Here is a 25520-nt window from a genome sequence, read left to right on the forward strand (position 1 = left end):
TATAGCGTCCCTAAGTAACTTATTTTGAAGTCTAACTTTGGGTGCATTCTTTGAAAATAAAATAGCGTTCTTTACTTAAATATGCATTGATAGAATTTTGACTTTTTTTTTGCCACAGGTATGTAATGAGTTATTATCCCACATTATATAATCCCAGCTATAGATACTGTTATTTTCTATTTCAGGTAGAATGAGGAGAAAGGAGCTAGAAACAAAGGAGCTTTAAACACAAAAAAAGAAAAGGAAAGAAAGGGAAGTTGTATCACTGTATGGAAAAACCTTTACTACCATACAGTAAAGAGAGGGTTTTCCTTCTTTCTTTTTTCTGCTTTTGGACACTTAAAAATACTACAGATTATTGCCTTCACATTTTTTAATGCTCTGTAATTATGTACTGAGGCAAATCCCATTATTTTTAAATCACTTAATGTTGGAAAACAAATGGATAAACCCCACTTGGAGTGCCCTGTGGGTCATCTCAAGCCATTTGGTTCTGTTAATAAAATTAAAACAATTGGGGGAAATATACATATGCTTTCAAATTGGCTTTACAATTATGATGTCTGTATGTATGAAAAAGAGGACAGCTCTTGGGAACTACATAAAGCCCAATGCTTCATTACTATGTGCAAGAGATGTGAGTCGGAAGTAAAGATTTGACATATATTTTTATTTTGAGATGCCGTGCTAATTTACATCATTCAGCCCTTTCACTGCTAAACTGTAAAAGTCCATTAAGTGACTGAAAGGAATATACAAATTATCCACTGGCACTCCAGGCTGAAGTTTTACATACACCCTGTTATTCTATCCGCCAGCTAGCTGCAAGATTCTATTAAGCAGTAAGTGAGAAGATTATATTGCCTGCAAACTGATTGTACAAAAGACTCTGCAATAAGTCATCAGAGCCCAGGACCTTCTGAAAAGACGCCAAGAGATATTATAAATTGCTCTATCATGATTGTCAGCCTGGTTAAAAAACCCAGAGCTTCCACGTGGATCTGGTTCCCTCTGAAGCTGAGCTTATTCTCCCAGCTATTGACAAAACTGGGAAAATTCCAGTCGTGTCATCCACGGCGGCCCAGTTCAGTCCCTGGTGCCTTATAACAAACATGGCCCAGAAAATAGTGAGCTATAATCCAAGAACACTCCATGTCTGAAATGAGAATTCTAGGCTGTGAACAATAACTTCTGCATTCCCCTGAATGACTCTCCAGTGTTAACATTCCAGAGGCCGGCAGTTGCTACTGGAAATATTTTTGTCTTGTTTCCTCTTGGTGAATCGAAGGAAAAACAAGTGCCCCATCGAGATCATAGGGTCTATTGGGAGTAGTGTCTTAGAGCCATTATCAAAATAGATGTAACTGTGTTGCCTAGGTGCTTGGGGCAGCATATTTTTAGGATAAAATGCTTTCTTCATTGAATAGAAAAAGCACCAGGGAAGGTTTTTCAAGGGCAGAATCTTTGTAGACTCTGACATGAATCAAAGACTGTTGGGTGGGTGATCACAGCCAACAACAATGAACTAAGGAACTCAGTGGGAGGGCTTGGAAATTAGAGAGGTTTTCCTCCAGCCAAGAAGTTCTTTAGAATGATGTTGATTTGTTTTTCAAGGTATAAACCAGTGTTACTTAGTGAAATCAAGGTTATCATCCATATATGTCAAGACAAATTTATTGAAACAGAACATTTGGCTGAAGGATGTCAGATTCATCGTAAACCATGTCTATATACTTAGCTGAAAATCTATCATTTATGAAAATACTCGGGACCAGTGTATTTTCTTTCCATTCACAGTGAAATTTTTATAAGAATGTGGTGTTTTTTTCTATAGCTTGGGGAAGATTCCTTTACCCCAATGTAGTCATTTATTCATTTTTCACAGCACAGTTCAATCATTTGCTCCTGTGTGAAGGATTCACTGAGTTTCCAAAGCACAATCTCAGCAGCTGTGGGGCTGCATCCGTGTACACGGGTGTCTGGTGCTGACTTGAATCCAGAGCCGTTGCAGCGCACACTCAGTTGTATTGTGATTTGTGGACATGGCTTGTCTCCTCTGTAAAGCTGTAGATTCCTTAAGAGCCAGGGACTTCCTCTTTCTTTCCTAGCCCTGCACATATACAAAATGGTAGGCTTATTGATAAGCGTTGAGGATTCAGCTATAAATGAGACATAACTCTGCCCCCAAGAGCTCATCCTAAGGCACTATTAAAAATTCTTCTGCCTTTACATTTCTCTTTGTCCTTGAAGAATTATGGAATGTAGTGGTTAGAAAGGGAAACTGGAATCCTTCTTTATATGTGATCTAAAACTCTCATATGGCAATTTGACAATTTCCCTTCTGTTTCTGAAGAAATATAAAAATCTTTAGACAGTCATTCAGAGAAGGGGCATCTATAGATTCAGCTGCTATAATTGAATCACTCCTGAGTGTTTTCTGCAATGTGGCTCCAATTCGTAGGGCACCCATTTTGTAAATAATAGTGTTATGATAAGATAAACATTAAATAGCTCTCTTAGTGCCACCTCTCTGTATTTTCATATTTTGTATTATTTTTCTTCTCATTTATATCAAGATGTACTTTTATTTCCTTTAAAACTTCTTACAGTTTTGTTTTGTTTTGTTTTTTCTCTTTGCACACTTAACTCCCCAGAAACCTTTGTATTTTTCTATTTTCTCCTTGATAAGCTCTCCTGGTTTTGCCATGGATTTCCATTTTTGTCAAAGGTATTTTTGTAAGGTTTTGAAAAATTAACTAGATTTTCTTCTACTTTTTTTTTTTATTATTTGATTTGTGGAATGGTTTTCCTAGTGTTCTTCACTTTGCTTCCTAATGGGCCATCTAGCTCCCTTGACCTTGTGGACAGTACTATGTGACAGCATCATAATTGATGTTCAGAAAACTGACCTTGAGACACCAAAAACTATCACATAATTTAAGATCTATTATTTTACTTATATACTACTTTCGGGTGGAGGATTTCTATTCTGCATCAGCAGTAATCCTTGCCTCCAGGGTCTTACCATCGAATGGATAATATGCACGTGAAAAGGTATAAAAGAATCTGGCACGCCTGTATATGATGAGACTACCTGAAAAGATATGAGAACCAAGAAATCATTTTCTGCTAGGGTGGTTTGAGAAGTTTTCATGAAAGATTTGAATGGAATTTGAGTTGAACGTTGAGCCTTGGAAGTAATTTTAAGAAGAAAAGAGGGGCAAAGATAGATCATCCTCAGAGGGACGTCTGAAGGACACAGCGAAAACTGAATAAATCAGATTGGTGCATCAGGAAGTTCATATAAGGTAATCATTGTAATGTTGCTGGAAAAGTGGATGAGAGTCACATGGGGCAGGGATTTTGTTGGCTAGGCGAATATTTTATGTTTATTCCAGAGGCCATAGGAATCTATTGATTTTTTTTTTTTTTTTGCGGTACGCGGGCTTCTCACTGTTGTGGCCTCTCCCGTTGCGGAGCACAGGCTCTGGACGCGCAGGCTCAGCAGCCATGGCTCACGGGCCCAGCCGCTCCATGGCATGTGGGATCTTCCCGGACCGGGGCACGGACCCGTGTCCCCTGAATCGGCAGGCAGACTCTAAACCACTGCGCCACCAGGGAAGCCCTCTATTGATTTTTTTAAAAGTTGAGTTAACGACATGATCAAAGCCGTCATAGGAAGAGGAATATGATTGTGGTATGCAGTGTGGATTAGAGGGGGACAAGATGGAGGCAAAATGCCCAGTTAGGAGATAACTACCATAGTCCAGGTGTGAGCTCACACAGGCCTCATTTAGGGGCCTGTCAGAAGGGCCTTGTTGCGAAGGATGAGGATATAATTTTCAAAGAAGAAGAGGAACTAGTTTGAAAAGAAAGGTGATTATTTTGTGTGTGTGTGATGCTGGGTCATCCCAGTAGAAGTTGCCAGCACTGGGTTAAAAGGGATGGGGCAATGGAACTTGGGCTCATGCCTTGATACTAGAAAGTGAACGAATGAGGACTTCGTATTGGCTGTTGAGGAACAAAAAAAGGGAAGTAACGCTGTTCGGAAAACATTTTTTTCCCCCTTTCTAACTAGTCATTGTTCCGCTCTTCCTAAGAAAGCAGAGGCTTGGGTTTCTTTTTAAATAAGTATAAGGAGAGCCATGTAGAATGGAAGGATCTGGTAGTAGAATACTAATTAACCCCGAGAAAATGACTGGCAACACTCTCTTGATGCAAAATAAATTTTCGGTGAAAATTGCAGTGAAAAATCATGCATCTAAAGTTCAGATTCTAAATCCTTTTATTCTCAGCCGTGACCCAGCCCGTTTGGTTCCTTTGACTTATCCTTGGTTTTCTGTGAGTGTAATAATACAGTAACACAGTAATATCTCTGAGGAAGGTGATGGTGCGTGCTTCTGTTGATGCAATTAATATTACTCTTAATATTTCACCTATTATGTTAAAAAGTAGTTGCTTTTATTATTATAAATGCCCTGAATTAGAATGCTAATTTAGTCAATTTTGATAGGATTATCTTAAATTATAATGCACAGGCTTTTTGTTGTTGTTGTTGAAGTCATGCATACTTAACCAGTTCTCCGTAGTTCTGAGTGGTTAGGTATTACTTCCTGTTGAACTAGCAGTTGCTGAGTAGTTGAGTCTTTCTACAATCCTGCAATCCACTAATGTGATATTTAATGAGGAGACATCGGTCTGGAGAAAGGTAGTCAATATAAATCAGTGTTTACAAAGTGTGATTAACTCTGAAATATTTCATCAATGCTGTGGTCCCAGGCAGACTCTATGCTAATTACTAGAATCTGTGCATGTTTCAGGGGACTTGGATGGACCCTGGGTATTGCAAACAAGGAGCAGCAAAATTGCAATTATGCTCGGACCATCTCTGATGACAATTTATGCATTTGGTGTGATGACCTCCCCCTTCCCAAGAGGGCAATAAACAGAATGCATTTTCATTAAGATACTAATGCACTTAATCACAAGGGGAAAGGGTTAGGAAGTAACGAAAGACCTTCAAGCACTATGTGACAGAGCTGATAGGGGAGAGAGGCCTTATTTTAAAGGCAGCTTCTCTACAAAGCTGTAGGCAGCCCCAGAGCACTTCCCACACATAGTCTTTGGCACTAATTGAAAAATTGCAAGTTAAAGTTTGGATCTTCTGGTGACATCCTTATCACTTCAGATGTGTTGTTACTAACGTAAATGATGTAGACTGTAATATTAAAAATATAATTTCATAGCAGTTTATTTTTATTTATAACACCTCCATGCAGCTTGAGTGTTTGGAATTCATTATGCAAGTAATTTAATAAACATGATGATGATGACGGTGATGATGGTGGTCATGATGGTTGTAATGAAGATAGTGATGATGGTGGTGATGGTGGTGATGGTGATGATGATGGTACTGGTGGTGGTGATGGTGATGATGGTAATGATGGTGGTGATGATGATGATGGTAATGATGGTGGTGATGGTGATGATGATGGTAATGGTGGTGGTGATGGTGATGATGGTAATGATGGTGGTGATGGTGATGATGATGATGGTAATGATGGTGATGATGATGATGGTAATGATGGTGGTGATGGTGATGATGGTAATGATGGTGGTGATGGTGATGATGATGGTGGTGATGGTGGTGATGGTGATGATGATGGTGATGATGGTAATGATGGTGGTGATGATGATGATGGTAATGATGGTGGTGATGGTGATGATGATGGTGGTGATGGTGGTGATGGTGATGATGGTGATCATCATCATCGGTAAACATTTTCCAAGAGTAAAATTGTATTGTAAGGCTCTGGTAAGTGATGAAGCGAGAACCATGTAACTTCAGTCCCTGCCCTCAAGGAGCTTACTGTGCAGTCCCAAATTAGCCTGCTGATCATTTTTCACAGGGAGATTTGTACTGTTCAGTGTCAGAGAGACAAAAAGTCTGATGCATCAGGGCATTAGTAACCAAAAGAAATCCAGGATGGATGATACTATAATATTTTTTGTGTGTGTGTGGTACACAGGCTTCTCACTGTTGTGGCCTCTCCCGTTGCGGAGCACAGGCTCCGGACGCACAGGCTCAGCGGCCATGGCTCATAGGCCCAGCTGCTCCGCAGCATGTGGGATCTTCCCAGACCGGGGCACGAACCCGTGTCCCCTGCATCGGCAGGCAGACTCTCAACCACTGCGCCACCAGGGAAGCCCTGTAATATGGTTTTAATGTTGGTGTTTTTCTGGAAATAATCCTCTGGGAAATTTCTTTTGGATCCTCAAATTCTGGAAGACTGCTACTTTATATGAGTGGATGAAGCATAATTTTAAAGGCTGATTTTAAGCTTAATCTTTTGAAGAACTTCACCATGTATCTTCTCATTGTTTGGTGCATCTTCAGTGGTTATAGCGAGCATCTGGCTTCATGATATTCGTGACATCCTCATGGCTCCCATTGACTTTTTTTTGAGGGAGGACGGCAGGTGTAGCGGAGTTGGTGTTGCCTTGGGGATGCTAGGATTGCCTGGGTCTTGCCAATCTAACAGCTTCTTTTCTTAAACTCTGTGTTTTAGGTAATATAGAATATAGCTGCCCTGCCACGAATGAATGTGAAATCACAAAGCGCAGACGTAAATCCTGCCAGGCTTGCCGCTTCATGAAGTGTTTAAAAGTGGGCATGCTCAAAGAAGGTAAGGCTGTGTGCTAGTGCTCCTGTACTAAAGTATGGGGGTGCGGGATATACAGGGAATTACAGAAGTCTTAGAGGAACCAGGCAACTCTGGGGTCACAGTAAGTATCCTGAATCTGATAGCAGAATACTCCTCCTTTATACCTGGACTTGCTGATACCTCGTGGCTAACTGCTTGACATCGACAGGAAGGGACAGGGTAGGACACATCTGATGTGTAGCTAAACCCACCAGGTATGCTTGGCAGTTCAGGTTCTTTTCATCTTTACAATTTGCAGAAGGCAAAGGATGAAGGATAGCCAAGAGGCTACTGTCATTGTCTTTTTGCTTTCTTTTCGCTACCAGGTCTACAGAGAGATCCCCCCCATCTTTACTGAGGTTTAACTGACAAATAAAAATTGTGTACTTTTAAGGTAGATGACCTGTATTTCATTAATATATATTTTGAAATAATTGCCACAATCAAGGTAATTAACACATCCATCACTTCATATGGGTACCGTTTTCTTTCTTTGATCTTAGGTTTAAAGTACTCTTTAATCTTTTCTAATCTTATCTTTGGGACTTATCTTCTATTATAAAGAGTTTGTAACAATGGTATTAAAATTGTTGCTTTCAGTTGGGGATAACAACAACAAACACAAAATAAGAACAATGAGCATGTATCCCGTGCTAAACGAATTGCCTAAGTTCACACAGCAGATGAGGGTAGAGCCAGGAACTGAACCCAAATAGATTCTAGAATTCACTCAAGTCCCCCAACCAAATCAAAGTTCCTGAAATCTTTGTATATTTCAGTATGTCTAGTGAAACTAACATTTTAGCTTGGAGATGGAGAGAAATTGTTCTTTTCTGTGGGAGGCCTAGGTTTAGTTTTGGGTTTGTTTTTAATATATTTCTGTATATGTATGTGCTTTGTAGATGTGCATCTTATATACTGCATTTAGGTTTTACTGTTTCCTTCTCTTCAGAAAATTTGCCAGAGTTTAAAATCAATATGATAATTTTATACAGTAACAAAATGGAAATATGGTCATTGAAGTTTGAAAGAAGATGAGGTAAATTAAATATTTAAATGTACTGTTTCTATTGAGTCATAGACTGTATCTTGTTCCTGGGGTCAGCCTTATGAGTTTGTATAATTTGTTGTTACTGAAGATCAACTATTTTTTTTACAGGCTTTTTTTTTTTTTTAGTAACTTTATTTATTTATTTTTGGTTGCATTGTGGTGCGCGGGCCTCTCATTGTGGCGGCTTCTCTTGTTGTGGAGCACAGGCCCTAGGCGCATGGGCTTCAGTCACTGTGGCTCACGGGCTCTAGAGCACAGGCTCAGTAGTTGTGGCTCATGGGCTGAGTTGCTCCGCGGCATGTGGGAATCTTCCCGGACCAGGGCTCGAATCCGTGTTCCCTGAACTGGCAGGCGGATTCCTAGCCACTGCACCACCAGGGAAGTCCTGAGATCACCTACTTTTTAACTTCAAAATCCAAGTAGATCCAAGTAGTTATTCCTCATGAGTGAACCAGAGCTTCAATTAGGTATGGCATCACCAGATCTCATAATGTTTCCTGGCTTGTTCTTATTCCAAGATTTTTACTGTGAACAATGTCATAGGAAGATGAATGAATCAGATTATATTTGGGTACGTGGAATTCATGCTATTTTTCTCTTGTCCACTAAGAATTAACTCCTCCACTGACTAGGAACTAAGAAGATTCTCCCAAAGTCTTCTCATCCTCAACTTGAAAAATAATTGTAAACAAGCGTGTAACTTTATCATGAAAGCCTTATGGAAAGAGGACCAAGATATTTTGCCAAGTAAAAAAATAAAATAGAAAACAGATTGCCTGCAGCAACATGGATGGACCTAGAGATTATCACACTAAGTGAAGTAAGTCAGAGAGAGAAAGACAAAAATCATATGATATATCACTTATATGTGGAATCTAATAAAATGACACAAAGGAACTTATTTACAAAACAGAAACAGACTCACAGACACAGAAAACAAAACCTGTGGTTACCAAAGGGGCAATTGAGGGGGGAGGGATAAATTAGGAGTTTGAGATTAACAGATACACACTAGTATATATAAAATAGATAAACAACAAGGACCTACTCTATAGCATAGGGAACTATATTCAATATCTTGTAATAGCCTATAATAGAAAAGAATCCAAAAAAGATATATATATATATATGTGTGTGTGTGTGTGTGTGTATATGTATATATATCTATATATCTATATATATCTGAATTACTTTGCTGTACACCTGAAACTAACACAACATTAAAAATCAACTTTAATTCAATAATTAAAAAAAGAAAACAAATTGCCTAGTAGGATGATTCAATTTACATATAAATATATTTTATATAAAATATGCTTATATTAAATTTATATTAAATGAAAATTTTATACAAATTTGTACTGTAATAATTTATATTAATACACGTACATTATGATGGTATATGCATGGAGAAACAGAAGGAAGGATAAAGATTGGTACCAGTGTTAACACTAGTGAAAAAAAATCAGGGTAGGGAGTACTTTTCTTGTTTACTCTATGGCTTTTGGCACTGTTAGGATTTTTCCACAGTGAACATGTTTTGCATTTATAATCCATTTCCTAAATATTTATTAAGTTCCTCTCATGTGCCAAGCACTATTCTAGGCTCCAGTGATGCCACAGTGAAAACGACAGATATAGTTTCTCTTGCTAAAAGAAAGCTTATGTGGAAGATACTAAAAGGATAACAATTTTAACAGAGGAAAACATGAATAATAATCCAACGAGGGCTTCCCTGGTGGCACAGTGGTTGAGAGTCCGCCTGCCAATGCAGGGGACATGGGTTCGTGCCCCGGTCCGGGAAGATCCCACATGCCACGGAGCGGCTGGGCCCGTGAGCCGTGGCTGCTGAGCCTGCGCGTTCAGAGCCTGTGCTCCACAACAGGAGAGGCCACAACAGTGAGAGGCCCGTGTAACACAAATAATAATAATAATAATCTAATGATAACAACCCAACCCATAGGACAAACAGTTTTCCTCTGAGTTAGGACAGTGGTGATAGCTGACTTTCTTGTGGTGGAAACATTACCTTAGTAATTGCCTTAAACCCCATAGCAGAGTAGCAAACAAAACATATTTCAGAGTGTAACAAGTGATTGACAATCATATTTTTGGTCTTAATTATCTTTATATTGCCACTTAGTTGAGCTATAGAGACTCAAACCAAACTTCAAACCAAACTTACGCTCATTTGAAAAGGCTTAATTTAGAGTTTGGACTTGAGGAATCATTATTTTCCAAAGGCAAATCATTGTTTTAAAAATGTTAAAAAAGTAATGTATCAATTAACACTTTGAATGGGTGTGTCCTAGATTTGGATTTTATTGTCGAAAACTAAAATACATGGAGATACGCCTCCATGTCCAGGTAAATAGGATTTTTTTGACCAGTTTGATTTTACTGCTACAGTGTACTCACCTATTTGCCCTTCCAGGTTTAAGGAGGAAGTAGAAAACATATTTTCCTCTAAATAATTTTCCCCATTGTGTTTTCAAGCAGGAACAATCTTGAAGGGTGGTTAGAGTGACTGAAAAGGTGTGAACTGTGTTTAATTAAACATTGTTGGTGAAAGTAAATAGGACTGGCGCTTATCTATAATTCACACTTCTTCAGCTGCTGTTATCAAGCCTTTAGAGGGACTGTTTTCAAGGGAATTGCTGCTGTTGCTGATATACTCAAAAAATAATTTATTTTCCTTTATTTCCTGTGCCCACTTTGGTGGAAAAATATCTCTAAGCCCCTTCCCCCAAATAGAAAGGAGATGATAGTTATGAGTAAATATGAAATACTTTTTCTTCTGTCCTTAAAAAAATACAGTGAAATATTGCATTACACCCTGCATATAAATGCATGGTTATGTTTGGCCATCTCCTTGGCTCAAAGCTTACCTTCTCAGCCTGGAGAGAATGATACTGTCTTAAATGTATCTTTATGGATGGAGAGGGGTTTCAGTCCCATGCAGTATGTCAGAGATCATGATGTTGTAAATCTATTCCAGTGTAAACCTGTTCAATTCGATTACTGGTCCGTAATAATATTTGTCTCTACAACCCCTGTGTTGGCCACAGCAGTCCATACAGGCTGATGGCCCAGCAGGTCGGGAAATTGACAGACCAAATCTATTTAAACAGAAGACAACATGAGTTCTAGAATCTGAAATGAAATCAGATTTCAACAGCTTTGATGGGAATCTTCTTTCCTTTCACAGGTATTTTTATTCACCTAGCCATGTGCATCTTAGATAAAATTCTGCTTGAGGGAAATGAAGATGTTTTCATTAAATAGGGTGTTTATAGAAAGATGAGACTTTTACTCTTTAAAAATAATGTCTTGGTTTTTCTGACTGGCATTTCTACTAATGATGTGAGATACAAAATGGAAGTGGTGGCTTAGTGGGTAAACAACCCCAGTTATATCACAGTGTGTGTAATTAAATTCCTATAAGACGTGGCTTCTCATTAGTCAGCACCAGAATCATATCCAGATGAACCATGTTTGGTTTTAATATTAGAATTTTTGAATCAAAAAGTTGTTACCAGTGGAAGCAACGAAACAGTTGTGTGGGGGAAAACAACAAAATGCAGCAGCCTAAAACTGTGAGAAGTACAGTTAAAAAAAATGGTACTCTGTTCAAATCCAAGTTGTTGCACCATTCCGCATCCTGAAAAATCCCCTTTGCTTTTCCTGGACTCTACTTTCTGCCAAGCCTCACGAATGATGGGCCAGCATTATACCATACTGTATGTCAGAGAAAACCCATCTATTACAAGATATCTGGTCTCAACATTCCCTTTTCATTTTTTTCTGGCATTGTTTATTTGAAGGAAAAAACAAGAACTAATCAACGTGCACCTATAAATCTAGTCAAGATTTATTTTTATTTTGATATTTCTCCTTAGTTATTTAAAGGCTCTTGTAGGACATACTGGTTCTTTTTTCTCTCTGTCAGTCAAACAGACATTTTATGAAAGCAATAATTATTTTATTTACGTATAGAATTCACAGATCAGAAGATGGAAGAAAGGCTTTTTGCTCTTTATTGGCGTGATGGGTTTCACCTTGGCAACTCAAGTAGTTTTCTTTGACTCTTGCACATGGGAGCAAGAGATGCACATTTGTGTGCAGTATTCTATTCCCCAGCCAGGCCAGCCTGCATGCCGTAGTACAGATGAATCCAGGCAGCCTGGCAGACTGGTTTCGTTATTTCATGCCAAGAAATTGTACTTTTCACTTTGCCTTTAAAAAGATGGTTACTTAACCCTTCTAATCATCACTTTCATCATTTGCAAAATGGTAGTGGCAATGGTAGTATTTGCAAATAAAATGTTGCTGTGAATAGCCAATAAGATACTGCAGGTTAGGTGCTCAGCATCCCATGTGACCCAGAGCAAGGACCAGATCAAGGCTAGCTATTGTTGCTGGAGATGGTAGGGGTCAAGCTTTAAGGCCAGGTGGATCTAGGTTCAAGCCCTGTCTCTGTCTCCTCCTGGACCTGGGGCAAGGTATATGACCTCTAGGACTCACTTGCTTCAACCTATTTATTTATAAATATGGAACTTAATCCTTTGTCTACCAAAGAAAATGGACAAATCACACACCGTTTCAAACAAGAAGAAATATAAGAATTCTACTAACCTCATAGGTACATTAGAAGAAATATAAGAATTCTACTAACTTCACAGGGACATTAAATTTTACTGAGGTAACTTTGATATCAGACCATCGTGGATAAAAAATCAGAGGAGAGAAAGAAGTTTTAGCACACCTCCATAAATATTAACTGAGCTTCTCCCATGTGTCTGGCAAAACATTGTGCTTTGGCTTTTAATTCTGATTTTCCACAACCTTGCATTGTGATTTTAAGCAAGTCCATTCAAGGCTGCCTTCATTTCCATATGTGCCGGGGAGCAGTTAGACTACTTTCTTTCTCATCTCTTCCATTCTAAAATTCTATAAGTTTTGTTAAAAATGACATAATGTCTCTAGAAACATAGTACCAATATATGACACAAAGATACTTATAATTATTACTGCTGATGATGACTATATACATATGTTTGAAAATTCAATAAGAACTATGATTCGATAGACATGGCTAGTGAATTGTGCTACTTTGTAAATTTTGTCTTAACTGAACAATTCTTTGGATGCTTTCCATCTTTCTAGAAAAGCAGGAGGTATGTTATTTTTGTCAAAGTTAGTAGAAGTGAGTTGAAGGAACAGTAGAACAATTAATAGGTATTTAAATACTTAGGACTTGAAGTCTTGATCATGTATTTTTGTAGTGTTTGAAAAACTTTTCCTCTTTATTTCCTCACAGCCCCTACCATCTCTTGTTAATAAATTGAAGTGCAGTCAGCAGAGTTTTATTTCTGTGGGCATCTAAAGGCTCGTCACAGGTTGCCGTGTTGCTACTGGTCAGATATATTTGAAGTTTTGTTGTTAGATTTTTCAAATAAAAACATTGCCATAAGTGGGAAAGGAGAAGAGCGAGTTTATATAATTTTAAGTGCCTTCTGAATACTTCCTTTGGGGGAAAATGAGTCATTAAAACAAACAAGACACATAACTATGTTATGTGTTTTGTTGATAACCATATTTACCTTTCATATCTGATTTGACATCTTTAAAGTAAGTTTCTATTACAGAGGTGCTCAGTATTTTCCTCCACTTTTTAAAAGTCTAAAAAATAGAAGGATGAAGATTCTAGGCTGGCAATTTACAAGATATGGTATAATCGTGAGTCTTCCTATTCAGGGTAAAGTCAAAGCAGTGGTTGGGAATCAGCATTTGAAATAAGTTATTCAATGTGGAAAGGCACAGGATATTACGGTTTTATTATCACCTTAAAACCTCACTGAGAGGAAAATAGTGGGACCCTGAGTGTCAGATTCTCATTAATCAGATGAGGAACTCCAGGTTCAGAGAGTTTTAGTAACTTACCCAAGGTCCCACTGCAGATCAGTGGGAGTGAGATGAAAGTCAGGTATGTCATGTTCTCAGGCCCCTCCTGTAGCTCTATCAAGCCATGTTGCAGGCTTGGCCCAAAAAGGGGTCTTTCCTGCTCCAGCTGTGGGTCGATTGCCCACCATCTCAGTGCAGCAGGCCAGTCGTGGCCCGAAATATTCATTTAAGGATGGAGAAAATGGGAAACAGTGCTGGCACTCCCAGGAAGCAGCAGAACTTGTGGGTTTAACAAGGGGTTTGTGCCTAAGATACATGCATAAAGGGCATTCATAAGGAAGGGGCTTTTCCTTAGGATTCTGAATGGGGAAACCAGACTTTTCACCTGGGGTTTAATGAGGCCACTGAAGACAGAGATAATGGTGGGGATTGGCCCAGGAAAGTTCTTTACAGGATAACTGAGCAGCTAGAATATTGGGCATAGAGTGAGTTGGAGAAGGCATTGTGTATCAGGAGCTGTGGAGGTGAGAATGGCAAGGTTAAAGATGCTGCATAGAGGGACTTCCCTGGTGGCGCAGTGGTTACGAATCTGCCTGCCAATGCAGGGGACACAGGTTTGAGCCCTGGTCCGGGAAGGTCCCACATGCCACGGAACAACTAAGCCTATGCGCCACAACTACTGAGCCTGTGCTCTAGAGCCCGCGAGCCACAACTACTGAGCCCCCCATGTACCACAACTACTGAAGCCCACATGCCTAGAGCCTGTGCTCCGCAACAGGAGAAGCCCCTGCTCACCGCAACTAGAGAAAGCCCGCACACAGCAACGAAGACCCAATGCAGCCAAAAATAAAATTAATTAATTAATTTTTAAAAAGATACTGCATAGAACAATGCATTCAGGTCCATTCATTTTGGTCAAGCTGAGTTAGTGTCTGTTTCTAGATAGGTCCCTGGGAAAGAAATTAACCTGAAAAAGTGTGAAGATCTAGAATGATCTTTCATTTTCATTTCTTGGTTCTCTAGTACCTTAAAAGGCTCATGCCATCTATGCCCTGCTTAAATCTTTTGGCTTGCCAAATCATTTAAAATCCATCAAGCGTCGCTAGTCTGTGTAGAATGGAAGGCCCTCATCTTTTGGTCTGTCTCATCGATCAATAAGACCTACCTCATATTTAGGAAATCTTTGAGTGGAAAAAATGAAAGGAGCACAGAGGATTCCTCCACAGTAGAGGATTCTTTGTCCAGAGACCCTATTTATTCTGAGCTATCTTATCCTAATCCATAGTGTATACTTCCTATTTCTGCTGTTTAGTTTGGAGAAGGCATTGTGTGTGTGTGTGTGTGTACATATATACATACATATGAGACACAGCACAGATTATGCATTTGTTCATTTAGCTGCCATTACATCTCTCCAATCAGTTGTCTTGAGCCCCCAGGTTATAAAGAAAAATTATCCCAGAACTGTTTTGCTGCAACTACAGCTTGTGTTTTGTTTTATATATGGCAATGGGAACTCAGAGTCTTCTGGGTTTACCCTATCAGCAGAAGCAGCAAAGAGCAACTTACTTATCTAATTACCCTTCTGTTTCATATCTTCCATTTTAATAAAATGTTCATTTAAAAGCTGTTAGCATTTTTCCAGGTAGATTCTCTTTAAAAAATACAAAAACTGGGCCTCCCTGGTGGCGCAGTGGTTGAGAGTCCGCCTGCCGATGCAGGGGATACGGGTTCGTGCCCCGGTCTGGGAGGATCCCATATGCCGCGGAGCGGCTGGGCCCGTGAGCTATGGCCGCTGGGCCTGCGCATCCGGAGCCTGTGCTCCGCAACGGGGGAGGCCACAACAGTGAGAGGCCCGCATACCGCAAAAAAAAAAAAAAAAAAAAAATACAAAAACTACTCAGCCCATTTATTAACAGATTTGTTTTTGCTTACTTAAAGAACCTGCTTAGTGCAATTTATCCTAGCAAAATATCTTTTGTAAAAACCTCTGAAGAAGACATTGCCAAGGTGAATTTTTTTTTTCCCCAAGTCTAATATCATTATGCTACCAAGTCGAAAACAGAAATTATTGGTAGGGAAATTTGGGTTCCTACTGCCTTCAAAAAGGAGAACAAAGAAAAGGAGAAAGCTTTAATGGTATTCAAGGAATATATTTCTCTGTTAGATGACAGTTAATAGAACTGCACTGACCTCACTGGTATTTCTTGCACTCTCTGTTGTAATATTATCCTAAGAAGCTCCCTCATTAATGCAGAGTATTAAACAAAACTCCCAAGTTATAATGTAAGCAATAGCAAAAAGCACCGTTTTCGTGAGCTCTGTCTTGACATTAAGCTGTTGGGAATATACTTAAGGTGCCACGAAAACTTATTTCGTGTACAGGTTCTGCACTACCAGATGGTGACTTCTGGGTGTTTTTTTTTTTTTTTTTTATCATGCTTTGTTGGTATGAAAGCCTGAATAGTCTTAAAATGAATAGCAAAGATTTTGAGGGTAAGAGTAATAACACTTATTCGTGAGAGCTCAATGTGTATTAGGCTATGTACTATGTGCTTTAGTTGGATTTTTAGTTTTTTTGTTAAGCCTTACAGTGACCTCCAGAGGTGGGTATTTCCCCATTTCACAGAGGAAAGAAAAGCTTAGAGAGATTATGTTACTTGCCAGAGTTCTCACAATGCATGATGGAGTCTGGATTTTACAGCAGGCATTCTGGCTCTACTGCTTATGCTCTGTATTTGTTTAATACAGTAGGAATATTCTACTATATATTTAGCTTGGGATTCTTCAGTGGCTATGGGTATTATGAGATACTGAGCTCTTAAAAGATTACTTAAATAAACCAGTTTTTTTCCGAACCAGGGCTCACTTGATTGCTTTGAGTTCTTCACTTCATGTCCGGAAATAGAATGGACTGTGTCGAAAGGCAGTAAGTTTCCCATCACATGAGAGATGATGTAGAGAACAATTTCAAGTGTCACGTGGGGATTAGACTAGAAGATCTTTCATGGTGACTTCCCACCATGAGATTCTTGAGATCTCAACATAAACTTTGGAATAACTTGCCAGTTATAAACCGTGTGAATAAACATCAGTAACACTTAAGCTGTTCAATTCCTGGGAACCCGACTTCAGGGGTCTCTGTGTCAAGCAGTGTGTGACATCTTATTTAAATCCCAATTGGAGCAGAGAGGAACGTTTTGTTTTGGGACATAGTTTTACTCTCTGGCTCCAGTTTTTAGTTAAGTGAAGTTCAGAACCAAATTCCTTATAAGTTTGTAGAGAGCAGTGAATCTGAGTCACTGACTTTGAGTACCATCTGCCTCAGTTGTTTTGAGGATGTGGCCATAGTAGACCACTGGGATATTACAATCTTATCTGTCTTATAAATGGGGAAAATTGCAATACTAATGTTTTAAAGATTTGTCCATGATTCTGTATCTAACCCATGCGAGTCTTAGTCTGTCACATATTTCCTGTGGACCTTTGGTTCTCTGGAACCATTTTATATTTATATACTTTTCGAAAATAACAGTTACATTAGAAATGAAGTGGAGAGATTCTCTCGTGTGAACTTACCAAACGCAGCCCTGAGAATTCTTTGAACTGAATACATCTACCCTCGCTGGCCGCCTTAGCGTGAGAGAGGACAGAAAGATTGCAATTATAAGGAACAGTTCTCTTAGCTCCCTTCCTCGTGCTTTAATGGGAATACTATTAATAGTTAATCATTTATTTGATTGTCCTCATTTTTCATTTCCATTTGTGAATTTGAAATAGAAAGCCAGCATTTATCTAATATGCTACCAATTTTTATTCCTTTTGGATTATTAAAAATCCCCAATGGATTTTGCCCCAAGGGGGAAAGAACCTGCTTCAACATTTGCTTTTGCGCTACAAGTCTAGTGACAGCATGGTAAGTGGGGAGGGGAGGTCCCCACCATATAGGACTCTGTTGGATGTGGAATTTTCCCCCCCAGCCTCCAGACAACAGATTTTTGTTCCTTTTCACCAATACCTGCATATATCAACGTGGCCCTGTTGTTTATTACATTGTGCTTAAATTTAATGTAAAGGAATTCTGGTATATATTTGAATAAGGCCCGTTTGCTCCATGGTTTTATTTCCTTTGGGCACCATTCCTAACGTGTCAGTTACCGTACTTGTTGAGGCTACGCAGAATTCTGCTCCCTCTGTGTTAGCCAAGGCGTCAGACAAGATTTCGTTCACTTTGAAGTCTCCCTCTAAAGAAAGCGAGCACTGGCTATTTCTTGAGAGATTGTTCTGGAGTTTTGCGTCTCTCTGTCTTAGTAGGTTGTCGAGCCACCAACCAGCTTCCCTGAGGCAAGCTGTCTGCAAAAGAATAAGCCAGCTGGCTTGGCCAAGGTTGATCAATGATGAGCGGCAGGCTGGGTTCCAGGTTCACAAAAGCCACTCAGTGGAGAGTAGGTCAGCGGCTTCCCCAAAGCCAATTAGCTGGCAGAAGTCTGGGGTGCCTGGTGCTAGCCAAATTCCCTGAGCCTGATGGTACTGGTGGGGAGTCCATCCTTGGGCTTCCTGGCAAACCAGACTTAAGTGAATGGCAGATTGTGCTGTTTGAGAGCCAGTGTGGCTTTGTGGCCACGAGAACAAATATCAGGGCCCTGCCACTCCCACCCAACCTTCCCCGGGCAGACAGCACAGCCCAGGCGCCTTTGAAGCTGCTTCCCAGGTGCGATGGAGTTCAGCTGAGTATCCACATCCTCATTTTGTTTTTTACCCGACTTCAGCTTATACACTTTTTAATATTGACGTGACTGTGAATCATGCCATTAAAAGAGAAGCACATGGAAATGATTTTGGAAGCAAGAATCTTTATAGAGAACTTTGACAGGAGTGTTAGGATTTCCACTCTTAAAGCCCCAATTGTGGGCTTCCCCGGTGGTGCAGTGGTTGAGAGTCCACCTGCCGATGTAGGGGACATGGGTTCGTGCCCCGGTCCGGGAAGATCCCACATGCCACGGAGCGGCTGGGCCTGTGAGCCATGGCCGCTGAGCCTGCGCGTCTGGAGCCTGTACTCCACGACGGGAGAGGCCACAACAGTGAGAGGCCCGCGTACCGCAAAAAAAAAAAAAGCCCCAATTGTAAGAGCCCCTGCTTCTACACGGCGGTTGGGATATCATGGGCCCGATGTCAGAACCCAAAGGGAGGGTTTCTTAGAGATTGCCCTTGGGTTAACCTGTCTCTCCAAAAATGATGTGTAGCTAAAGTCATAAGTCTTGCCCTATTTTTCTCAACGATTACATTTTCAACTGTGAGTCTTTTCTACATAGGCTGCGTAGTCCTAGTTTTAGGTGCCTGGACTGTTTGATTCGCATTTTTTAGGTATATTTGGGATGTGGGAAATTGAAGGAGTAGACTTTGTAAGAATGAGATCATTTACATTACCTTGTTTCACTTAGCATGTGTTTCTGCTTAGCGCTGTATGAATTTCCGGTTCTGTTTCTCAGTTCCAGCCAGCACGTTACCCACTTAGGGAGTGAAGTTCATGTTGCCCGGCCTGCCTCTCAGTTCTCAGCTACAAGTGTTTGCCTTGTGGCCTCCTGAGCCCTTATTTGGTGGCTTCTCTATGTCCAGTTAATTTCCCCCAATTAAGCTTTTCCCTCATACCTAACTTTTTGGGGGTATACAACTTCCTCTTCCTTCCTCTGCCCTCCCCCCGCCCTACCTTTTGAACATGTTTTTTGTTCCAAAATGTCTTCTAAAAGCAAAGTTTCTTCACCACCATAGTGAGTTGCCATTTGGTGGTTTCCAAGCTTATGACCTCCGTAATTATCCCCTCCCTATGCCACCCCCCTCCCCCAGATTCACCCCCTGCTCTCTTAGACATTTATCTCCAGGCCTATTAAGTCTCTTCAGTATCAACATTATCATAATCATTAGTATATTTGAAGCCAATTAAATGGCAATTACTCTGACCTTAGCCAGTCTTAGGTTATTATCAATTCATGCATAATTTGGAAATATTTGGAAGGAATGTGGATTCTGGCCTTATGGTCTAATCGGTGTAAATATTTCTATGTGCTGTCCAAGAAATACAGCCTGTTCATTATAACATCTAGAGTTGGGGTCGGGTTATTCCTCTGGAAGCTGCTTTCTAGCAACTTATGGACCGAAATCATACATATTCGCCAAACTCGTCTTCAAACATTTATTCATCCACTTTTTATCCACCCGTTCAATGAATATTTTTGAGGCACGGCTCCATTACTAATCACTTTAGTAATGCCAAGGATAAAAAAGTGAACGTGACAGACAAGTTTCTGCCCTCATGGAATTTATGATCCATCATCAATAATCATAAGCCTGATTATTTACAATTATATAGATTTTTCTCCCTTTTGAATTTTACCAGCCTTTATATTCTGTTTCATACAACTTAGCATTTTAATTTCATGTAGGGAAGTAGAGTGTAAAGATGAAAAGCCTGGAGTCTCAGATCAGATGGAGTCTTTGACTGTGGATCGAGCCCTTGTAATGTGTCTAATGCAAAAGAAGAACTGAATGTTTAATGTTATTTAATTTTAGTTAAATTAAATAGCCCCATGTGGCTGGTGAATAACCTACTGGACAGTGCAGACATAGAATCTGAGTTCAATCCAAACTTTATTACTTACTTGCTGTGTTATCTTAAACAAGTTGCTTTACCCAAATTTTTAAGCCTTATCTGTAAAATGGGGGTTGTAATTCTCACTGCATCAGAGGGTTGTTTTGAGGTTTAAATGAGGTAATAGTTGTAATATTCTTTGGCAAAGTGCCTAGTAAACAAATAAGAAATCAGAAAATATTGTGTTAGTATCGTTATTAATTTTTTTTATTCTATTTGTCACTTAGTATTTACCATAGAGCAAAGCATAAACAGCTTCAGAACAGGGACTCTATCTGTTTATATTTTAGTCTACTATGGCACCTAACATAACAACGATCACATAGTAGTTGCTCAACAAAGTATAACTGATGAATTATTTCTTTTTTAGTCTACTTTAGTAGGCTTTGAGTTCCGTTATTAAAACTTGAATATAGAAATAATTTTGTCATAAATAATGATTTTAGAAACAAGTCCTGGGCTATCATCATATATAAATCATTTCTACATTTTCCTTTATATGTGTGTGTGACCATGACAGAATGGTATTTCCGAAGTCATGTTGTACTGAATTTATATTGAATACCCTGATGATATAGCAATAGATATACCCCGTCTCAAAAAAAAAAAAGATGAGAAATGCCATTATTTTTCACCTGTCTTGCCCATAGACATTTGATATGTTAATGAATATAAATGAGAAAATTAATACCTATTTTTTAAATTGAAGTATAGTTGATGTACAATATTGTGTTAGTTTCAGGTATACAGCAAAATATTAAGTTATACATATATATACTTTTTCGGCTTCTTTTCCATTACAGTTTATTACAAGATATTGAATATAGCTCTCTGTGCTGTACAGTAGATCCTTACTGTTTATCTATTTTATATATAGTAGTATGTATCTCTTAATCCCAAACTCCTTATTTATCCCCTACCCCTTTCCCCTTTGGTAACCATAAGTTTGTTTTCTATGTAAGACCCATTTTAAATAACTCATGTAAATAACTTGCCTAAGGTCGTACAACTAGTAAATGGCAAAGCCAGAATTCGTTCCTGATTTCTCAGATGCTGAAGCCCATATGCTCTACTGATATTCATAATGAAGTCTTTTGGTTTTTCTCTTAATTAGTTGATCTTACCAGAGTGTTGAGGCGAAATATTTTTTCCGGCACATGGAAGCCACCGTTCTCTGCTATTACTTCCTTTTGTGAGCAAGGAGACCTTGATTTCAGGGAATGGTTTTGGTGCCAGAAGTATCAAAATTCCAGAATCATTCCTTGTTATAGATACTCTAAAATAAGAGACCTATGCAATCACAGGACTGTTTTCTGATTTCTGTAAATGTTGCTCTCTGTAGGACCACAGGATTATTTCTTAATGTTTCCATGTAGACTATTTCTACCTTTTCTTAGAAATGATTTGAATCATGTTGGAGCCGCTGGTATTTCTGAACTACACCCTTTCCAGGTAGGCTATCACGGGCTATTGTTTAGCAGAAGAGACTGCCCGTGCCTAGCATCTGTGCCCAAGAGGCAGTCCAGGTCATCGTCTGATGATTTCATTTTCTGTTGGTAGTATCACTTCCCTGCTCTGCAGTCAACAGGTCCAAATTTGTGGTCTGTGAACAAATGTATTTCTCAACGATTTTGTATATGTCTGTAGGTCTCCCAAGAAGTCATTAATTAGAATCTGGAGGGGATAGTGTAGAAAAATAAAGCTCCACTAATGGTGACAAAGTAAAAGGAACAGCGATTCAATTCAAACTCTGTGTGCCTAGGAAATATTAGATAGAGAATCTCCTGGTTATCTCACAGATCTTTAACTATTTGGTTATGTGCTCCAGCAGAGAAAATCTATCAAAACTTTTGTCAAGGTAGAAAAGAACCAAATCCCCCAGCTTTTGTAAGTAATTCTACTTCTATTTTAATGCCACTTGGGAACTGGCCTCTTTGGAAGTTCCTAAGCTTATAAAGCTGGGAATTCTTCCCTTCCTCACCTTTCTTACTTAACTTGCAGTTATAGAATCTCACTAGCAGCTACAGTTAATGCATTGATTTTAACTGGAAACCCAGAAGGAGTGAATGCTGAAGTCGGCTGAACTCTTAAACGGTCCTGGGAGACCAGAGTCATTTGCACATTGGAAAACAGCTAATGGGCCAGGGAAGCAGAGGTTAGTTGCAAGGCTTTTCCTATGCCTCCCCTCCATCACAGTGAGAGAGATCACAGATAAAAAGTCTTCTCATGTGACCTGCTAAGGTACCTATACCTCATTCTTTTGCTTTATTTTCACTTTCCTTTTTCTTCATGGCTGGATATTTTAAAGAAATTCTAGGCTGAGGAAAGTAGAGGGGAAAATGCTGAATCCTTAGTTTCTAACATTGCAAAATTCCATTAGGTAGTGTGATATCTTAAAAAGGCACGGGTTTCCTATATGGGCAAAATAAAGAGAATACATTTGGAGTTGTATTATAAACACAGCATTCGACATAGCATGTTAAGATCATAGAATTTTCTGATAGGCAGCCTTGAGTTGTTGTTAGGAGGCTGATTACTCAAGTTTCTTAATGTCTCCAGCCTCGGTTTCTTCACCTACAAAATAGTGATCATAATAATAATGCCTATCCTATGGAGTTTGCTGTGAGGATTAAATAAGATAACATATTTAAAATACTTAGCAACCCGTCTGATAAATATCAGCCCTTGGTTAATGTCAGCTGTTATCAGTATCCTTATGGTCACTATTATTTTGTTATCTAAGTGTTCAGGACACTGCCTAGCTAAACCCAAAACAGATCTGTTCTGCTCGGTCTCAAATGTCATCTTCCTGGAATTTTTTTCCCTTTGAAATGACCAAGTGCTGTGTTCACAGCAGGTTTGGGTTGTCTTCACACTGCTGCTCTCCATGACTTACTGGGGTCAGAGGTCCCCAGTAATGCTCTGTGTGACTCCAGCCCAAGACCCTCCCCTGTGGGTATGAGATCTGAAGGTGACAGGCAGGGTCGGCAGTACCTGCCAGAATTACAGAGACCCCTCTGTGGATTGTGGGAGAGCGGCACACAAGGCTGTCATGGACCAGAAACGAACGACCTTGCAGCCATGGAATCACTTCTCATCCAGATCATGGCTGACTTTTTCCAGAGTGTAATTTATGGCATCTACAGTTACTTTTGGACATGCTAACGTGTTCGTTCACTTCTAGCTTTTCAGGGTGAACGATACGTGAGTCATTAGTGAAGAAAGGGCTTTTGCCTCCACCTCGAGCTTTAACACCCATGCCATCCCTTCCAAACGGTGCTGTGTTAGGTTTGTTGTTTTTGTGGGTTTAGGTCTCTGAATAACTTGGGTTTAAGGTTGCAGGTCGCAGGGAGCCTGCAAGTTCTTTACTTGTCTTTCCAAGTTCTGCCTCAGAGCCATTATTCCAGCAGGGAAGGTAGAGAGTATAAATGACTCTTGCATAGGAATGTTCCCCCCTCCTTCCCCTTTCCCTACCTCCTTTCCACCCTATTATTGACCTTAGAACATCACATCAATGGCAGCAGCTCAGAGTTCTGTATGGCGCCCACAGCTTGAAAGCTGGTTTGGTACCCATATACTGCAAATCTCGTGGCAATGGTTTTGGTCCCAGAGTATGGGGGTTGGAAGGTTTGGCGTGGAGAAAAAGAGAAAACAAAGAGAAAGCAGGGAGGAGAGAGGAAAAAGGGAACCAAACACGGAAAAATAGGCTTACACAGTACAGATGACTTAGTTCTCTGCTTCTCTTAAAACTTGCTTTCTTCAATACATTTTGCATTCTTTCTCTGTATATACAATGGTAACCTGGCAGAATACTGATGAGACCAGAACGACGTTTGAACCTCTCTCTGCAGCCCGCCTACCCACATTCCCCAGTTTCCTTTTGGGGGAGGAGGAAAGGTATCAGCCCCTGGTTTGCCCCTTTACTAAGCTGCATCCTTGAGTAAGAAACTGCCACCCCAGGCAGTGTTGTTACTGGGCGGATGTACTGCCTGTCCAGCTCTTCCTGCACTGGCTCGTCTCTAATTAAAGTACTTGCTATGAACGATTTTTAAGCACCGGAGCTTAATGAAGTTAGAAAAAGGATTTGGATGCAGTTTGTGAAGACTTCAAATTGTTTGAGTTTTTTCTCTCGGGAGAACTGTAAAGTCTGGAGGCACTTTGAATTACTTACAATGTATTCCATTTTGTTCTTTTAAAAATTTCTCTTTTAGTGGTGCAGAGCTGAAAAAAGCCCACTGCCCACCTCCCCCCTTACCCCCCAGGAGAACACTGTAACTCTTGCTTTGCAAAGTGGCTTCTTGGGAATTTACCAGTCTTTGAATACTGTTATCTAATTAAAGGGATGGCTGTGTCTTTAATTCTCATTGGCAGTTCTACCTTTGACCCTGCAGTATTAGGAGTTAAAAGTAAAGTCACATTCATCCAAGATAACCCGAAGCTTGTCCATTTGGGTACTTAGCCCTTTCACTGATGCCTGGAGCTCTGTGCCTCAGAGATACTGGGCTGAGCAGGAAAACAGTGATCTATACAGTTCCGTGTAGATGTATGGAGTGAATTTCTCCAGCCATTGGTGGATTACTGCTGACCAGTCAAATGCCGGCTAATACCTTCTATTAGATATCGGAGTCGCCGTAATTTGTCATCGATAGCTATAATTAGGTTTATCTACCCTTTTAACCAATACCATAATCTTTACCAGATTGTTATTGTTTGGGGCTATTGAGAGAAATTCTGAAAAAAACTGTTCTAAAGATTGATTTCAAAGCAGTTCAACCCTTTAGGGATCCTTCCTTTTATCCACCCCTTATTCATTTTCCTCTCAAATATTCAAATGCCTTCTCAGAAGGAAATGTCATGAAGGCATGTCATGTATCTGAAAAATAATTAATATAATTGACAGGAATGTCTGTTTTCTGCTGAGGTGTGTTTCTCCTAATCCCGCTGTGCAGTCTTTAATATTGATCTAATTGTTAGGAAATCTTGTCACTCTCCGCTTACCCTACCTGAGCTAAACATTTTCAGGACTGAAGGTCCTTGCGCTTCATAACATGTACATCTGCACTAGAATCATCGTTTGACAAAAAATGGGTTTCCTTTCTCCTATGTGCTGGGGCATGTGTCCATAACATCTATGCACGGAAGGGGTACACGCGTGTATACAGTGCCTGCCTGCAGTTGACAGTTTATTCACTGTGTACATTGCATATCATATTGC

The 25520-nt window shown here is 39.7% G+C and overlaps 1 protein-coding gene across 3 annotated transcripts in view; it reads left to right on the plus strand.

Moving 5' to 3' along the window:
• Positions 1 to 25520, plus strand: part of ESRRG (estrogen related receptor gamma) — a gene marked incomplete at both ends in the record, with an annotated part of 217715 nt that overhangs the window by 61445 nt on the left and 130750 nt on the right. For 2 of the 3 annotated variants that reach the window (XM_082613848.1, XM_082613849.1), the window contains one exon: positions 6570 to 6686. The exons of the other annotated variant lie outside the window; for it this stretch is intronic. In XM_082613848.1, the coding sequence (XP_082469974.1) occupies positions 6570 to 6686 (117 nt within the window). The remainder of the gene's footprint in view (positions 1 to 6569; positions 6687 to 25520) is intronic. 3 annotated transcript variants of the gene reach the window in all.

The sequence above is a fragment of the Mesoplodon mirus genome (assembly GCF_964341445.2).
Source record: "Mesoplodon mirus genome assembly, chromosome: 3".
In the NCBI taxonomy this organism is placed as follows: Eukaryota; Metazoa; Chordata; class Mammalia; order Artiodactyla; family Ziphiidae; genus Mesoplodon; species Mesoplodon mirus.